The sequence below is a fragment of the Lytechinus pictus genome, chromosome 14, assembly GCF_037042905.1.
Source record: "Lytechinus pictus isolate F3 Inbred chromosome 14, Lp3.0, whole genome shotgun sequence".
In the NCBI taxonomy this organism is placed as follows: domain Eukaryota; kingdom Metazoa; phylum Echinodermata; class Echinoidea; order Temnopleuroida; family Toxopneustidae; genus Lytechinus; species Lytechinus pictus.
This window is the reverse complement of record NC_087258.1, coordinates 9831060-9848461: the sequence shown is the minus strand read 5'-3', so window position 1 is coordinate 9848461 and position 17402 is coordinate 9831060. Positions and strand designations below refer to the sequence as shown.

The 17402-nt window shown below is 36.4% G+C and overlaps 2 protein-coding genes across 2 annotated transcripts; one reads left to right on the top strand and one right to left on the bottom strand.

The window, feature by feature from the left end:
• The first annotated feature begins 298 nt into the window (after positions 1 to 298).
• LOC129275915 (60S ribosome subunit biogenesis protein NIP7 homolog) lies at positions 299 to 8406 on the top strand. Its single transcript, XM_064109462.1, has 5 exons — positions 299 to 452; positions 3255 to 3341; positions 3986 to 4124; positions 4611 to 4751; positions 5287 to 8406. Exons 1-5 carry the CDS (start codon positions 397 to 399, stop codon positions 5404 to 5406), a joined length of 543 nt encoding a protein of 180 aa, XP_063965532.1. The 5' UTR covers positions 299 to 396; the 3' UTR covers positions 5407 to 8406.
• LOC129276268 (uncharacterized) lies at positions 8407 to 16623 on the bottom strand. Its single transcript, XM_064109461.1, has 5 exons — positions 16301 to 16623; positions 13504 to 13612; positions 12240 to 12353; positions 11358 to 11436; positions 8407 to 10677 (listed from the first exon to the last, which is right to left on the bottom strand). The coding sequence occupies exons 1-5, from the start codon at positions 16510 to 16512 to the stop codon at positions 10586 to 10588; spliced, it is 606 nt and encodes a 201-aa protein (XP_063965531.1). The 5' UTR covers positions 16513 to 16623; the 3' UTR covers positions 8407 to 10585.
• Between the last annotated feature and the right edge of the window lie 779 nt (positions 16624 to 17402).

The following is a 17402-nucleotide window of genomic DNA, read 5'->3' as shown; positions in this document are numbered from 1 at the left end:
TTTAGTAATTAAGGTTGCTGTTGCCGGGTGCTGTTGTTGCTGTTTTAGCTTATCTCTATTATACGAACCTAATCTCCAAGGGTTTTCGCTCTTGAATTGAGGGATTGGGGTCAAATCTCTACATTTTAGCATACCAACCTAATTTCCAGTGGGTGCTTATTCACCCCCAGCACCCGGCCGCTTCCCATGGCCATGCCCTTCTTGTCTGAGACGAGTAAATCGAGTGAGTGGGAATTGTTGATTTGGCGTGAATCGCTCGCCATAGCCGTTCACGGACAGTCCCCGGATCGGAAGCGGAATTCAGAAATCGCATCAAGAGGGCAAAGGTCACACATGTGCAATCGTGTGCTGCTATTTTAGAATTGGAGAGCGGATTTCACTTTATTTTGCCCCATCATGCGCCCTTTGACGGAAGAGGAAACCAGGACGTTGTTCGAAAAACTTTCAAAATAGTAAGCTAATGATTTTTTTCATATCATTTCTTTTTTCCTTCTATTTTAGAGAGAATTTTCCTGACTCTGGTCTCTGTACTGTCTGTAGTGTAGACTGATCCAGTCCCACTCGTTCACTTTCCTGTTTGTTAAATTTGTAATTGTGGATCGAACCAGTAAAAATCATATTTATTACCATCCCCGCCCCGATTAGCCAGGAGGCTCCTAGAGAGTAACTAAAAATAATTGTGCTTACTCCCCACGGAGCCAGGGATTGCGTCCCAATTCATTAGACAGCTGGCAGCCGTCTGTCATGTCTGTTTTGAGGAGTGTTAACTTTATTCTTTAACATTTTTTTTAATTAAAATAAATTTTTCCATGTACGCACTCATTCAATGAACAAGGTTATGATATAACCTTTTTCTCTGTTGTATCTCCATGTGCACTCACACGTATTGCGAGGTTAGTATTAGTATACATGTGTGGCAAAATAAGGGTGGCAATGTTTGGCTTATTTTCTCTTTCTTTGACTTTGGGACAAACATGACAAATGCTTGATTTTTTGGCGCTAATGCAGTTTCGCACCGGCCGATTACCAGCATACCTCATCACCAATACTTGTTCCCAAATGTCATGACAAGTCTCTCAGCCACATTTCAAGGTCATTATACCCACCTCTTTTCCAAATATCGCGATCGGGAATGTCTGTATTTCAGCTTTGATCTCGATGTCTTTGTTCGAATATCCTCACACATCACTTCGCGGATCGCTCCGGGGGATCGCTTGGATTCGCCATGCGCCATAATGTTGATATGGACTGAAGTTATGCGACCAAAAGATTCGCCTGCAGCATGCTGGCAGTTTGTTCGCCACATGTTCGCATGATTTAGTTGCTAACTTCAGTCCATATCAACATTACGGCGAATCCAAGCGATCCGCGAAGTGATGTCTGAGGATTCGAACAACGACATCGAGATCAAAGCTGAAATACAGCCGTTCCCAATCGCGATATTTGGAAAAGAGGTGGGTATATTGACCTCGAAATGTGACTGAGAGACTTGTTATGACATTTGGGAACAAGGATTGGTAATGAGGTATGCTGGTAATCGGCCGGTGCGAAACTGCATTAGCGCCGATTTTTTTACACTGAGAGTTTCCATTACACCTATTCATCATACAACTTGGCTCTTAAGTAAATTTGATTCTTTAAATTATTTTTTTCTTAATATAAAATAGAGATTGAAAAATGAAAATTGTCTTGCCATACATACTTTCCACCAATAGAGGGCGTACACAAAAATATGCCCAAAATTCAAGTTTTTGAGCGCTCTGGGTCTACCGCGAAAAAACTTAAAGTTTCGCCCCCGAGATTTCTACTATAACAATCTTCTACTATTACGATCTTCTACTAGATCTAGCCCTAAATCATGTAAATGGGATACAACTTCATTCCCGACATTTCTATAATATTGATTTCATTTTTAACAAGAATTCATTAAAAAAAGAGAAAAATATTATGAAAAGACAGAAACACTTGCCGTGATGTTTACGTCGTCATCTTGTTCTCTTTGTTTTTTGCCAAGCTACACAAAAGCAACAATACAAGACGCATATCAAGGATATGCGTCTTATCATATTCTCCGTGGAGAGTAAGCACATGTAGTGAATGTTTACTCTCTAGGAGCCTCTTGGCTAGCCCCGATGTAGCCTTGAGAGGACACCGTGATGATATTTTTAATAATTTGTATCTTTATCATGTAGCCTAAGTTAGGCATGGCTGGGCCCAATAACGTTTACGTTGTGGTTAGACGTAGACCTGCGTGTCGAAAATGGTTGATGATCATGATGAAAATCCAAACCCTTTTTTTTAATACAGAATTTATTATTTTTTGAAACCTTTTTTATACTCTTAATGCATATGAAGGCTTCACCTTCAAAAATATTCATGACAAGAAAATAAATTGGAAGGTTTCTTACCAGACGTCAAGATCACTTGCTTCCAGAAATGCTGAATGTTCCCACGGCCACACGCCGCGCTGTAAAACACATGACCTTTGATTCGAGATGACATACTTCAGATGAATTAAGCTATGAGGAGCTGTTTGTAACACAATTATATACACAAATTATTATTTAACAAATAATAATTCTTTGCATACAATTCACATTTTAGTCAGTAGAGGTGCTGGTCTGCATGGGATCGTCCCAGTTTACAGGGACTGCCTCAATTTTCAAAGATTCCTCCCCACGAGAAGTCTAGAAAAGTTCATTCACCTGTCAAGTGCCGACACCAATTACGTGTGCTAGTCAATGTAAACATAACAAGATTATTATTCTTTCTTTCATTCTTTTTTTTTTCTTTTGTTCTTATAATATTCTATTGTTCTTTTTTTCTTTTGATAAATATTTATTCTTTCATGTTTTTTCCTCGTACATATATTGTTTTTCCTTCTTCGCTCCTACCCTCCCCTTCTCCACTCATGTCCTCTACTCCTCCCTGCTCTTCTAGTTCTACTCTTCTTCTCTTCCCTCTTCATATCTGCTTCCCTACTCTCTTGCTCTTCCCCACCTATTTTCATCTTCAAATCTTGTCTACTCTCCTCTTCATTGCCTTCTACTTCCCCCCCCCCCCGAGTCCCTCTCCTGCTGCTGCTTCTCTTTGTGTGAAAATGACTAAGCTTTTCCAGCCAATCAAAATTTGAAAATGCCATGCCAAGGTGACTATTTAAGATGGAAGTTTTGTGTTTGACTGTTTGTTCAAATGATGTTTTGGTGTTTCTGTTTTAATTTTATTAATGTTTGTTTGTTTGTTTGTTTGCACAGTATTGGTGAGAACATCAAGCTTTTAATTGACAGGTCAGATGGGATGTACTGCTTCAGATATCACCGAGACAGGGTGTTTTATGTCAGGTAGGCGTGGTGACGATGCACTTCATTTAATTCTTTGATTGCCAAGTCCACCAAGTTGTTCTGAACAAATAAAGAAAAGTCAGACAGTCATAGCGCTGACAATTTCACAAAAATTTGAAAGTCAATTTTTTTTTTAAATATGAGATTCATGACAACCTCAATTATGCTTCATATGATTTATCAAAATTAACAGTTCTATGCATTGCAAATGAGGGAACTATAAAGATGAGGGAACACCCACTAAATATTTCTTTTCTATTTTATGATATGAATTATGAAAGATGTACATCGATTGTATTTTATATGCATCCTTATTATAATGTAAAACAGTTTGATTCCTCTAAGAATAATATGTGGCATTGCTTCCCTATTAAGGTGTCATGGTCTCGTTGAAATTTGTCTGTTTCGACAGATTGCAACCCTTGTAGCAAGCCCTTATGAGGGCAGGTGCTTCTTCTTTGCAAAAATCACCTGTTGGTAAAAGAGGGATTTTGAGGGCAACAGGCAGTTAAGGTTAGCACCCAAGGCAATCGTCTACCCTAGTAAATATGCCTTATCAAAGATTTTTTGGAGGGAGAGGGGGAAATATTCTGCGGGGGACCATGTATGTTTCTTATTCATGGATCATTCTTATTGTTTGACAGTGAGGATATCATGAAACGTGCTGCAAGTGTTGTCAGAGATAACCTCATCAGCCTCGGAACTTGCTTCGGTAAATTCTCCAAGACCAAGAAGTTTAGGCTTCACATAACGGCACTGGATTATTTAGCACCGTATGCTAAGGTGAGTCTCTGCTCATTCAATGATAATTTTACTTTGAATTTTGGTTACCCCCCCCCCCCCCAAAAAAAAAAAAAAAGAGGAATGTTTGGATTAATATATACAAAATGTCCTAAAAGTTTTGTGGAGGATATAAAATTGAAATATGTTTTATTGACTAACTTTGGGGATTTTACATTTTGATTTATCTTAATTGGGTGCCCATTCAAAATAAGATATTTTAAGCATTTTTTCCTTATGATTCCCAACCACTTCTCATTGATGTAATGAGCTGAGAATTTCATGATATAATCTTTGTCCGTAGTTTCATATTGTCGGTGAAATGCTTCAGGGCCACTTTTAAATAAAAAACTTTAATGAACTGTGGGTGGTAGAAACCTAATAAATTAGTATCTGAGTTTTCAAAAGAATAATGGTTGAAAACAAAATGAAGTGGCCACCGCACATTGTAAGATTTGAATATGCTTTGTATGTTTATATTTTTTTCAGTGCAAGGTTTGGGTGAAACCTGGAGCAGAGCAGTCATTTCTCTATGGGAACCATGTTCTGAAGTCGGGTCTAGGAAGGATTACGGAGAACACCGAGAAGTACCAAGGGGTGGTTATTTACTCCATGAGTGACGTACCTCTGGTAAGGTCTTGAGCATGATCAGAATATTTTGAATGCCTAAAATCTGACAATATTCAAACAAGCTGTAAATGAAGAGTAGTAAATTAGTAATACCCTCCCCCCTCCCGATTAACTTTTAAGAGAAGTGTGGATCTTGATTAGGCCTCTGCCCACTGTCTGGTGGTTGCTGCAGGCATTATGTTTTCAGATGGTCCATCCATCACACTTTCATTCTTCCAACCTGGTCAAAGAGGTCTTCATTTAGAAATTTTAGAAGTTGTGTGTAATATATTCTTAGATGATAAAGTTTTTGGTTTCACCATGTAACATAGTCCTGAAAAAGATTGTTGGGTATTCTTTCGGACAATAGTTCTTAGACGAACTGGTGGTCTTTGTTTCGAGCAATTGAACTATTACCCAACAGTCCTTTTCCGGACTTTCTTACATGGTGAAACAAAAAACATCATCTAGTCTCACTACCATGCAAACCTTCAAAGACAGCCAACTTGTGTCTCATGACTGATTTTTCTCTCTACTTTTTTTTTTTTTCTTGAAGGGTTTTGGAGTCGCAGCGAAATCAACTCAGGAATGCAGACACACCGATCCCATGTCCATCATAGTCTTCCATCAAGCCGATATAGGAGAATACCTCAGGAACGAGGACACACTGTTATAGGGGAAACACCCCGACTCCCTGTCCTGAGAATGTTCTGAACTAAAGTGACTCTTTATGAAGAGACAATGATGAGGGGAAAGTGAAAGGTGGTGTAATACCATATGGACAGAAAATGAATCTACAGGAAACTCTGCTGTAGTGGATCTTCTTGAACTGCAGAAATCTTCCCGGGATCATAGAAATCTGCTTGACTCAGTAGAAATTCCATATAGAAGTGGTATATTACATGTGTTTTGCATTATCTGGGGGGTGTTTCACGAAGATTTAAGTTTGACTTAGAGACGCACTTAAATACCGACTTGCGCACGGGTGAAAGGTTTGACCGCATTGGTCAGATTGTGTCATGAGGAGGCGCACTACTGCATATCTATCAATAAGATCGCGCGTTGCATATCATGTACGCGTCAGCATTTAAGTGCGACTTAAGTCATACTTAAATTTTTATGAAACACCCCCCAGGTCTAAAAAATTTATTTGAATTGGGCGAATATTCTGCTTATGGAAGGATGAATAATGCAAGTTTACCTGTATAATGTTGCGCAATAAAGTGAACAACACGTCATCCACATTTATGGAGAATGATCAAGTACTTGTTCATGAATTCAGATATGTTGTGCCGCACTCAACCCAGGTGAGATGAATGGTTACCCTGCAGGATCATTCCTTGAGTACTCAGTGCCGGAAACCTGAGGCTGGGTTAGTAGTTTTGGACTAGAATATTTTTCCATAGAGGGCGCTATGAATGCCTATCAAAGTCATTGGTAATATTGTCGGATATCATCTTGTAGACTTGCCCAGCAGAACCAGAAATGCCCAATTCTAATATTTGGTCTCATGTAGTAGAACTGTCTGTACTAGGACACTTTGAAGTTAAATAATATTTTAATTCATTTTAATTTGTACCCATCATGCATCACTTAAACACGTGGAAATATGCATTGCCTTAGATAAAGTTAATATTATGGTAGCTGTCCGTATTTATCTAAGGTCAAGACATATACCATGGTAATAAACTCAGCAGTCAATTCGGTGGATTCACAATACAGTGCGCCATCTATCGGTTGCAGCGGAGAGGCCGAAAATCGCAATGCACCATGGGGAAAAGTTGCGCGTGCTAGTACTAATTATTCAGCGCTGGCCGACGCGGCTCGACCAGATATGCCGTTTACTAGGGTCCAGGAGGTGGGAGAGAAATTTTACCGCATATTTCACTGCGAAATTTTGACCGTTTTGGTGAATTCCTGCCATATGGTTTTCATTTTTGAAGCACTAGCACTGTGCACTGCCTGCGCCTGCACGCAATGTCGACCCCAAAGTTAGAAATTTGGCCTGTTCGCTGCAACCAATAGATTGTGCACCATATTGTGAATCCACCGAATTTAAAGCACATTTTCCATGGTAGATTTGTTACATACTGGTAAGCTGCTCGTGCATTACACTGTACAATTGACTTTACTTATGACTGGTAACCCATTCTTGTGCTTGATATGTCATTATGTAGCTGACTTAGCACCTAAGAATATGTTCCACCCCTATTAGTTGAAGTCAATACCGGTAGATGCTGATTCCTGTTCATGGTAGATGTCAAAGACAACAATTGATCAGGATAAAAAAATGGAGAATTACATCATGCCAATGTTCCCAGTCCATCTTTAGAAAACTTCTTGATTATGTTGTTGCTTAAAATTTGTTACATGTTTGTAATGTTGACGATTTCTGCCAAGTAGTATAAGGCCCTGTCACATCGTTCTGTGCATGCCTTGCCTGTGACTATTTTTGCTTCCTGCAGGTCAGGTCACTCGGATTGACATCTCGTACAGTAGTTGCCTGCAGGAGCGTGCACAAGTCTGATTTGCCCGCAGAAAGGTTTTGAATATGCTCAAAATTTGTTGCGGATGGGTTGTGGATAATGGCTCGCAACTCACCTGCAAGGCTTGCAGGGAACAATGCGACAAGGCTTTTACAGTAGGTTGAAGAAAGTGAGGATGATGTTTATGAATTGCACTCTAATGGGGCTCGATGATCAATCGCAAATCTATTTTAGGTCCCCAAATTGATCATATGTTTTGCTAATTAATTGCTAATTTGAAATTGATTGCTGATATGCTTCCTGCAGTATGGAGTGTAAACTCATTTGCTACCTGTAAAATTGATCTTTAAATTGTAAATTGCAACAGATTTGTAATTTATTGCAAATATTTTCTTGCAACAGCCCTTTCTCTGTAAACTGTTCACATGATTTTGTCATTTATATCAGCCATCTTGTAGGGCTGCAAAATTGTTTCATTTCTAGCAATTTCATTCACACTTTCTCCAGTCTGCTTCCCTGGTTATTCAGCTTTATGTTGGAAGATTTGTAATTTCATTAGGAAATTGAAATTCCCTTAATATTAGATGTAAGAAATAATCTAAAAAGAACAGTACATATGTCACAATAAATTTATGTAAATTACAGACAGGTCTCATCGTCTTCTCTCCAAGAATGTGTTCCATAAGGCTACGCTATACAGAAAGACACACATTCAGATAGTGACTTTGTAGTTTCATACCAGTTTAAAATACTTGTATGTAGAGCTTGTGCATTTTGCATTGATTACGCTTAATTAAGCACATAGAGAAAGCATCCAGTAACGAATGCACACTTTTATCACAGCGCACTAAATTTGTGCTTGTTGCTGCTTGTAAGGTTACAGCATTGATGAGTCCACTGTTTGTTCTGATTAATTTACATAAACTGTGGACTTATTTATTCAGCAATCTAAGTAAAAAGGCAGCTGTGTGGAACATTCATGTTTGGACACTTTCTCAATATATGCACTGAATTAAGCCTAATTGAGGATAAAAATCCACAAAAACTATGGTTTGAAACAGATGATCATATAGATTATATTTGAGCATAAACCAATGCATATATGGATCACATTTAAATTTCTATTTTGAAATGAAGTTTTCATTATTGGAAGTACAAGATTAATTTAATAAATAAAATGACGATATGAATTCCGATTATGAATCAATTTTATTTATACCAAGTGTATAAGAAACATCAATCAGAAAGTCCAGTCACAGTAATATTCCACTATATATTATATATTGTAATATTGCATATTACATTTGGGAGTCTTTTATCACATAAAAAATTGATAATTATAGTAGTTTTCAGTCCATAAATTCATTATACCTCTGGTAATCATAATAGAATTATAATGTTGGTATCATGTACCAACTTGATTGAAATGAATTAATTTCTGTCTGGACACATTACAAGAAAAATACAAAATGTTAATAAATGTATTGGCCTTGGAATGGTCTCCATCAGCAGAGCTTCGTACAAGCAGAATTTTCCCTTTTATATCAAACCATACAAAAAGATTTTGTGTTGAAATCTATTATAAAATCAACTACACTACTTTCACAACAAAATGAAACACATACTTGTAGTTCTCATACAGATGTATCCTACATTTCCTATTAATATCATCCCATTCATGAAAGGCTACAGAAATTTTGTGAAAGAATGCTCAAAAGAAAAGTAATCACTACAATCCTCAATACGGCAATGTCATGGAACTCACCAAAGTAATATAGATGGCTATTTTTCAATGACAATATTTAAAACTTCTTATTTCTAAATTAATTATTTCATTTTTTTCAATATTTCAGATACAACCTGTATAACATTCAAACAGAAAAAATGATGAAAAAATTGTTGATGTTGCCAATTTGATGAAAAAAGTCTGATCCAATATTTTTTTAATAATCACTGTCATGAGTGGATTACATTAAGTACATGCATATACTGCAATTTCATCTTTGGTAGAATACATCTAATATACCCTGTACTACAACAATTCTGAAAGTAAATGTAATTGAATCAGAAATTAAGTACAATCTCTCATAAACAATCTAAAATCCATGTAAATGTTTAATAGGGTTTTTTTTTTGGAGGGGAGGGTTAGGAAATGATCAGTTGAAAAAAAAAATTGGGCAAAAATTTGTTTCTGGATTTCATTAAAATTTATCTTGGGATCACAGAAATATATGTTTGTCTTGGAAGATGTAAATAATGCATGCTTTGCATGTCCGATGTCGGGTCTCCAGAAAGACAGAACAGAAAGTCAACTTATTTTCATTTTAATCATTTTTAATGTGAAAGATTGTTGAATTTCATGAAAAATACTTGTTTCAAATTCTACAAGGAAATCAACAGAAACACATTACAGAAAAAATAGAGCCAGGCAATTTATATCAAGTTTTCAGATCAATTTTCAGAATATTTTTTGATATGACTACAGATCTTTGTTTTTCCTTTTAGAGTGTCCATAAGCTTGCAAGAAATTGCCTTGAAGTATTCTTTCTTAATGCAAACAAAGTAGTAAAATGAAAATCATTATACGCTACTACAGAAATTAAGCAAGAGTTTTGATTTACAATCAATGCATACATATACTTCTGTACATATCAGACATAAAATCTAATAATACTAATAAATTTATATATCTCTTACATAATTAGAGGAATGATAATAATGAAATCTTCAGGGCTGAAATTATTGCATGGAAAAGATAATTTTCCCTACTGAAAGTGAGCAGTGTGTACCATCATGCACTGCAAAAGGATGCTTATTTTAGGCTGTTTTGACTCGGTATGTGAAATGTTCATCAAAAACTAAAGGACGACGAAGATGTCCTTTTTATGAAGAACTGGACAGCAGTTTCATCCATTATTCAGGGCGTACGGTGAATTTGTCCGCTTGGAATCTACTGTAGGATGGAATAGAAAATTCTAGATAAAGAACCTGCTATGTCCAGTTCTCCAATCATAGATGAAAGGACATCGCAGTATTTCACTTTATACCTCACTATACGATGAAAAACTTTGCTAAATATGCAAGTTTAACTGTAACATATATTTGCTTGATGAAAGTAATATGTTTTTACACTAGTACTCAGTACTCAAAACACCTTGAATATACATGTGCATAGTAAATGTGTGATTAAACATTCATCAATGAATCAATATGGCTTTGTTTATAAATGCACGCTGTGTAATGAGTAGTACTTTGCAACATAAGATTGCATCTAGCATTTAATTCTATTTGTTATCAAATTTGAGAGCATTTTAATTCTCTAAGATTGTTCTCCTGGAAGCTTAACACATCATAACGATAGCCATTCTATCAATAAACCTCACAATCTGCAGAAGAAAATTGGGTACACTGGCCGTCATTAGTATTTTCTGTATAGCCCTTTGTTTCATCCAGTCCACTTCCTAAATTTGGGAAAAATACGTAAAGAAGTCAACATTTACAGTGCAAATTTCAAAGCTTGGTCATTGTGATGATGTAACTTTGCACCATGATATTCTGTTGTTGTTCCTCTAATATCATATTAAAAGTCATCATTATTGCAACATGCAAATCAGTCCACTTATGTCTAATTGGTATTAATGATGATATCACCAAACTGGGAAATCAAAACCTCACAAACCTTCCCATCCAAAAACAAATTGCATTCAAATACATGTTCACAAAATAAATGCAGTTTTTTAAATTGTGTCATAATAATAATCTTGATTGGCTTTTACATGCAGAGGTCATATAAGAGAAAACAGAAGCTTCCTAATTGTATTTTGCTTTCATTCCAGTGGGTTTTACTGTATTTTTTTTTTATTTCAATTCATGGGGCCTTGTCCATTTAGCTTTTTTAAAATCTTAAAGAATTCTTTAAATTAGAAGTCCTTGCCAAATGCTGTGGAATTTTTAATTTTTGGGACAGCTGAAAACTAGAAATATTATTCATTAAATTATAGTCCTTCCCAAATTTTGAGAAATACTTTAATTTTCAGAACTGTTGAAACTAAAAATAATAATTATAATGTAAACTAGAGTGTCATATTGTCAATAATCAAAGGGTTATATTCGACCTCTAAGAAACCTGTTCATAGCATACCTGTGATTAAGTTGTGAAGATTGCAATAGTTTGTTCCTTTGTCCAGGACAGCATACCATGTTTCTGAGGTTGAATATCCCTGTAACGGCATAAGAGATGATACAAGAAATAAAGCTGGTATGTTCTTCGTAACAAAATCAATTCAATTCAATTTGATTATTTACAGTGAAACTGATGCATATAGAGATCAGCCAATAAGCTGTCTTTATAAAACCTTTTTAGAAATATTGTTAAGCTCTACATAAAAGAGGCATTTTATTATAATTTAAATGGGAAAGACTAAAGGAAAAACAAGTGGTTCATATAGAGATGTGGTCTTTCTGAAAATGCTGTTGATAAAGTATGTTAGACAGTATTTGTCCCGTCTTCATTTTAAAACTGCAACAATTGCACTTACACAAAATTGTGTACAAAGTATGTAAGATCAGAAGTAAATTACAATCGAAACACAAATTACAAAATGAATACATGAAAAATACAATATAATATTACATTTCAAAAAAAGAAGAAATAACAAGTTTTCTTAAAAGCAAAGAACATTTCATTTTACCTCGTGAAATAAAATTAAACAACAGTGAAACATAAAACAGAAAGGGTCATTCCACGATTTGTTACATGACACTTTACGGTCATTGTTACCGTACTCTAAGATATGCTCCTACTGTAGGATGAAGATGCTCTCATATTCTTTTTCTATTGTAATATTTAAAACTCAAGACTAAGCCCACCTAATACCACTAAATGAAATCCTGAGAACCATTTCAGTAAAAAAAAAACCCTCATTGGAATATTAGGATATTATGGTCATTGACCCTTGATATACCTCGTTCGTAAATGTCTGCCTTTACATACAAATATTTAATATCTTCACTAGATACTCACATGCACTGCGCAATTTGTTCCCTTTTGTGTGAACTGGAAGCTTAGGTCATCTACGTATTGTTGTTTTGGAGTCTCATGTTTGGCTAGCAGAATTGTACTGTTTACGGAGACCAGCTGAATAGATTAAAACAAAGTGTTGATAACATTTAAAGTCAAGGATTATGAAGGATCAAATTATTATACAAGGGTATATTCATCAATATTATAAATTTTCACTACTAGATGTAAAATTATACACATGTGTAGTGAAAATTCATAAAATTGATGAATATACCTTTGTATGATAATTTAATTTAGAAAAGTAGGGGGCGATGCATCCCTTTGAGGGATTAATGCAAGGATTAGTGCAGTTCAGTGCCCCGTTGCATATAAGTTACTATTGTAGTACATGTAACTTTGCAGAAATCCTTGATTTTCAATATTTATTGGCTGTTCAGCATTGTAACCATGGTAGTTACTATTGGATGGCAAATTACAATTTAGTAGCTTTAATGCAACAGGACTCTGGTGGGTGATTCATTTTTAGCTGTTGATCCATGAAGTTATGAATGACTTAACACGAGACTGGTGACCTTTTCTTGTGATTTATAAGTGTAATATCCAGGTACTTTAGCACCTAAGAATATGTTCCAATTGTGTGTAAGTCATGCATATATACTTTACAACCAACTTAATGAAACACCCACCAATTCATCTATTACTAGTATTCACTATATAAGGCCTTCTTCAATCACCATTCTGCTACAACCTACAAGTCATCACTTCTCTGGAATTCTGTTATTTTCTCTTCCTCGCCTTTCAATTTTCATCTCTGTCACCATTCAAACACTCCTTTTCAGAACCACTTTGTAAATTTTTATACTAGTAGCCTCTATTATGTTAGTAATTTAGTCATGATAATAATAATATGAATAATAACAATAACACAGTTCTTGTATAGCGCATATCACATTATGTCATAAAGTCCCTATGCGCTTCCAAAGGACTTGGATATTATTACCCTGGCTTTAGCCCGCAGCCTTTTACAGCGCGGTGGCTAATAAAAGTTATTATAATTACTAAACTGATTATGATCATAATAAAGGAACAAATTTATAAATAAATGAATGACCAAATTGAACAAAATCATAAAGAAGATGCTAAGAAAAATTTAAAATAAATGAACAAAATACAATGGTAACATATGTAACCATAAAGGCAAGGAGGTGTAAACTCTTTAAGAAGAACAACAGGAAGGAAACAAAATTTCAAGAGGAAAACTCACCGAGTAGAGGCACTTCTCTCCCCCTTGATCACAGTTATTTGGTCCTGACCACTTCTTGATCTGATTTACAAGATCCATGGAAACTGTCGAACAGTTTACTCCAAACATCCTATTTATAAGAGAGAAATTGAGAGCGATTGCATTCATGAATTTATAATAATGATATATATTATGAGGCGCCGATATCCAGTTTCCTTTTCAATGGCACACAATATATTACCCCGGCTGTAGCTGCAGCTGGGTTGAGTGCAGCACAATGTGGACATATTTAATAATAATAATAATATAGGGTATTTTTATTGCGCACATATCCACCTTGTTAGGTGCTCATTTATTGCTGAAGGAAAACACGCCGTGGCTGAGATTCGAATCCATGTCCCTCTCATTGAAAGACGAGATTCACAACCACTAGACCATGACGCCCCCATGAAATTTAAATCTTCTTACAATGAAAGTTTGCGGAAAAAATGAACAAATAATAAGGAAGTTATGAACGTTTGAATGTTGAGATCACTATGTAGTCATCCTCCCATTGGCAATGGAACTGACATGTGTAGGGGTGCCTGGGGATAATTTTGCTTACCAAAGTTGATTATCATTTTTACTCGTAAGAAAACAGCTCTTAATCAAGTATTAGGTCTCTTAAGTCCTATGTAATTATTTGCTACATAAGAGACTTATTGTCTTTTAAAATATGTGGAGCAAACTGCTATGCAAATAATGAAAAAAACAGGAAAATTATTCCCTGATTAAAAAAAAGTGATATGTGATATCACCCTTATGGAACTACTCAATCACTTTTCTACAAAATGTCACTTTGAACAAGTCTATTCATATGATCAAGAGTTTCATAGGAAGACAAATAGAGGTTTCATAAAATATATCATGGACAAAGTGTTTGTACTATCATTAGAATGAGCAAAAATAGATGTATTTGAGGAACATTTTCAGAGTGGTCACTTTGCCATTGGGAGAATCTCCATAGGTACATGTATAGCATTAGTGATTTCGACATTCAAATGTTCACAACTTTCTGTCTTGTCTTGTAGATACATGTAGTAGATACTGCACTTGAACACCTCAAATGGGCTATAGACGTGCCCTGGGGGGCGGGGGCAAGTCAAATATATTTCTGTACACATGCGTGACCAAAAAATGCATTTAAACAGGTGTTTTTTCAGTTTTGGACGTGGGCCACGCGTGCACTCGTTAAGGGTATCAAAAACACAGATTTTCAAGAAAAAGGGTGGTTTTGAAAGACTGGTCAATGGTCAATTGTGGGGCAAAATATTTAGGGTATTTATTTTCCAAAGCTTGTTTCTTAAGACTAGCCAAATATGTTTAGGGTATATGGTTTTTTTTCCCCAGCTTATTCCCCAGGGGCTTTTAAATTATTACCTGATGAATTATGGAAGACACTTATTTACAGTATTATCCTTTGTGGTATTTTAACCCTAACTGCACTGGGGGCATGGAATACCCTTAAATATAGTTTTATTGCTAGCAAGTAGACAAAACTTGTTTAGGGGTGATATTCTGGTGACTTGTTTAGGGGTCAAAATATGTAATTAAAGCCCATGAAAACTTGTTAAGGGCGTTATTTTGCACACAGAGAAAAACACGTTTAGGGGGTGTTTGGAAAAAATTTGGTCAGGCATGCAGGGCACGCATGTATACAGCAATACATTTGACTGTTCCCCCCCCCCCCCCCCCTGATCTTCCTCAAACCTTCACCAATATTTTTTTCTGCTATTCTTACAATAAACTTTTTGTCAGGGTGAACTTCCCCATTAAGTCATCTGAACACCATCAACTCAATTGAGCTGAATAAGAATAATATTTAAGATCTGATATCTGGGGAGCGTTTCATGAAAGGACTCGTCGGACGTTTTATCCGACAAGTCCCATTTTATCCGAACAGTTACCATAGTAACAGTACGTCTCAGCCAATCAAAATCAAGGAAAGATGTCAGATCTGACAACTTGTCGGACCAAAATGTTGATGAAACGCCCCCCTGATGTGCAATATTAATATTCTCCTGCTTACAAATTAGTTCTATAATGTAAACAGTCTTTGTTGAATGGGCTCATGATTTACGGAATGTGTTCCATTTGGTTTTAGATTAGATATGGTAGGCAAATATATATATATATATATATGTATATTGTTTTATATGGGGCCATATTTAACAACCGATTGACTACATATATCTTCAACACTGGATAAACTTTAAGCTTAATAAGGGTACCTCCATTTTTATATCTTTAAACATGTTTTATGTTCATATCACGTCATATTTAAATGTATTCTGATTTTCATTGAAAACATTGAAAATAAATTGAAATTGAAAAATGGGGAATTCCAGGCCAGGCTCATTTGAAATCGAGCATTTGGGGGCAATTAAAATCAAGAAAATTGTTTAACGACATTTAATGTCTTGATTAAACGTGGTCTGATTCACGGTACTCAATAATTAAAAAAAATAGACAATATATTGTTTCTTTTCATCAATCCTGATTTTAAAAATACATTAAAATTCATGCCCCCATCATCATGCCCAACTCTCATGACTCTCTTTCTCTCTCTATCTCCTCCGACAACCTTAGCTTCAGCCTTCACATTATCACAAGGCCAAAAGATCAGGAGCCTTTCCAAAAGAACTACCCTAGACCCCCATGGCCATGCTAATTATTTGATCTACACAGAGATTCTGACCATGGCCATGTACAGTACTAATCTACATACAGGCAAGGCATGCACAAACTCGCTTGTTATTTATGATCTACTCGAGCTCACCAATCGATTTTGCATGATGCATGAAGTGGGTAGCCCAGACCGTCCACGAATATACTGCTGCACAGGGCCAGCAAAATGCCGACGAGTAAAAATACAGCTCCACCTCTCAACATTTTCGCAACGATTCCGTTTCTTCTGTAATACCTATCCGATAATGTCAAACCACTGTCGTCTTCTAATTCTTGGAGTTTCGAGTATTTCGTGCTCACCATCACGAGATCACGAGATTCGTCTTGTTACATGAAGTTGTTTACAAAACAAAAGCCACCGGTACGGTCCAAAGTGTAATGCAAACACGTTATGCACCAACATTTCATAGACTCATTCAAGTCTTACTTCATAAAACTTCGTGCATAACTGCTTTAAAAAAATGTCATATTGCATTAGCTAAGATTTTTTTCATATACCAATTATCATTGACTAATAAAAATGTCTGAAATTTATCATATGAATATATATTCATTGGTGCAGGAAACTGAACATGGAATTGAAATTAGTACGATCTTGAAACAGACTAGGAGTGCGGGTTCGCCAGCTGGTTGATGTCGGTGAGAGTTCAGTGTTAATTGATGGGGAGGTTCAGGATCCAGCTAAAGACCCGTAGCCCCCCCCCCCCCCCCCCCCCGCGTAATACAAGGGGGATATTGAATTAAGGGAAAAGGAAGAGGGGGTCTATATAAGATATACGATAGGAAATAAGAAAATGTAAATCCCTAGAGTAGGGAAAGCCGGGGGGGCCGGGGGGGGGGGGGAGGAAGGAAGAAAGGCCCAAAGAAAGGATCGAGGGACAAGATCGAAATCAGATAGGTCACTGCGTGGCGGATCCAGGGGGTGGCACAGCCGGCCCGTGCCCCCTCGGGCCCCCTCCCTCTTTGAGGCACAATCAACATTTGTAATGTAAAAATGCCTTTAAAACAAGTGTGCCCCCCCCCCCCCCCTTTGAAAGTGAAGACCTTTTTTTTTTGCTTGTCATTTATTTTCGTGGACGAATTAATCCCAATAATTTTTGTTGAATCCATTTTTTGTTTGCTTGTCAAATTCTTCCTCGGAAAAATGTGCCCGGCCCGCCCCTATCCAAAAATCATGGATCCGCCCCTGTCAG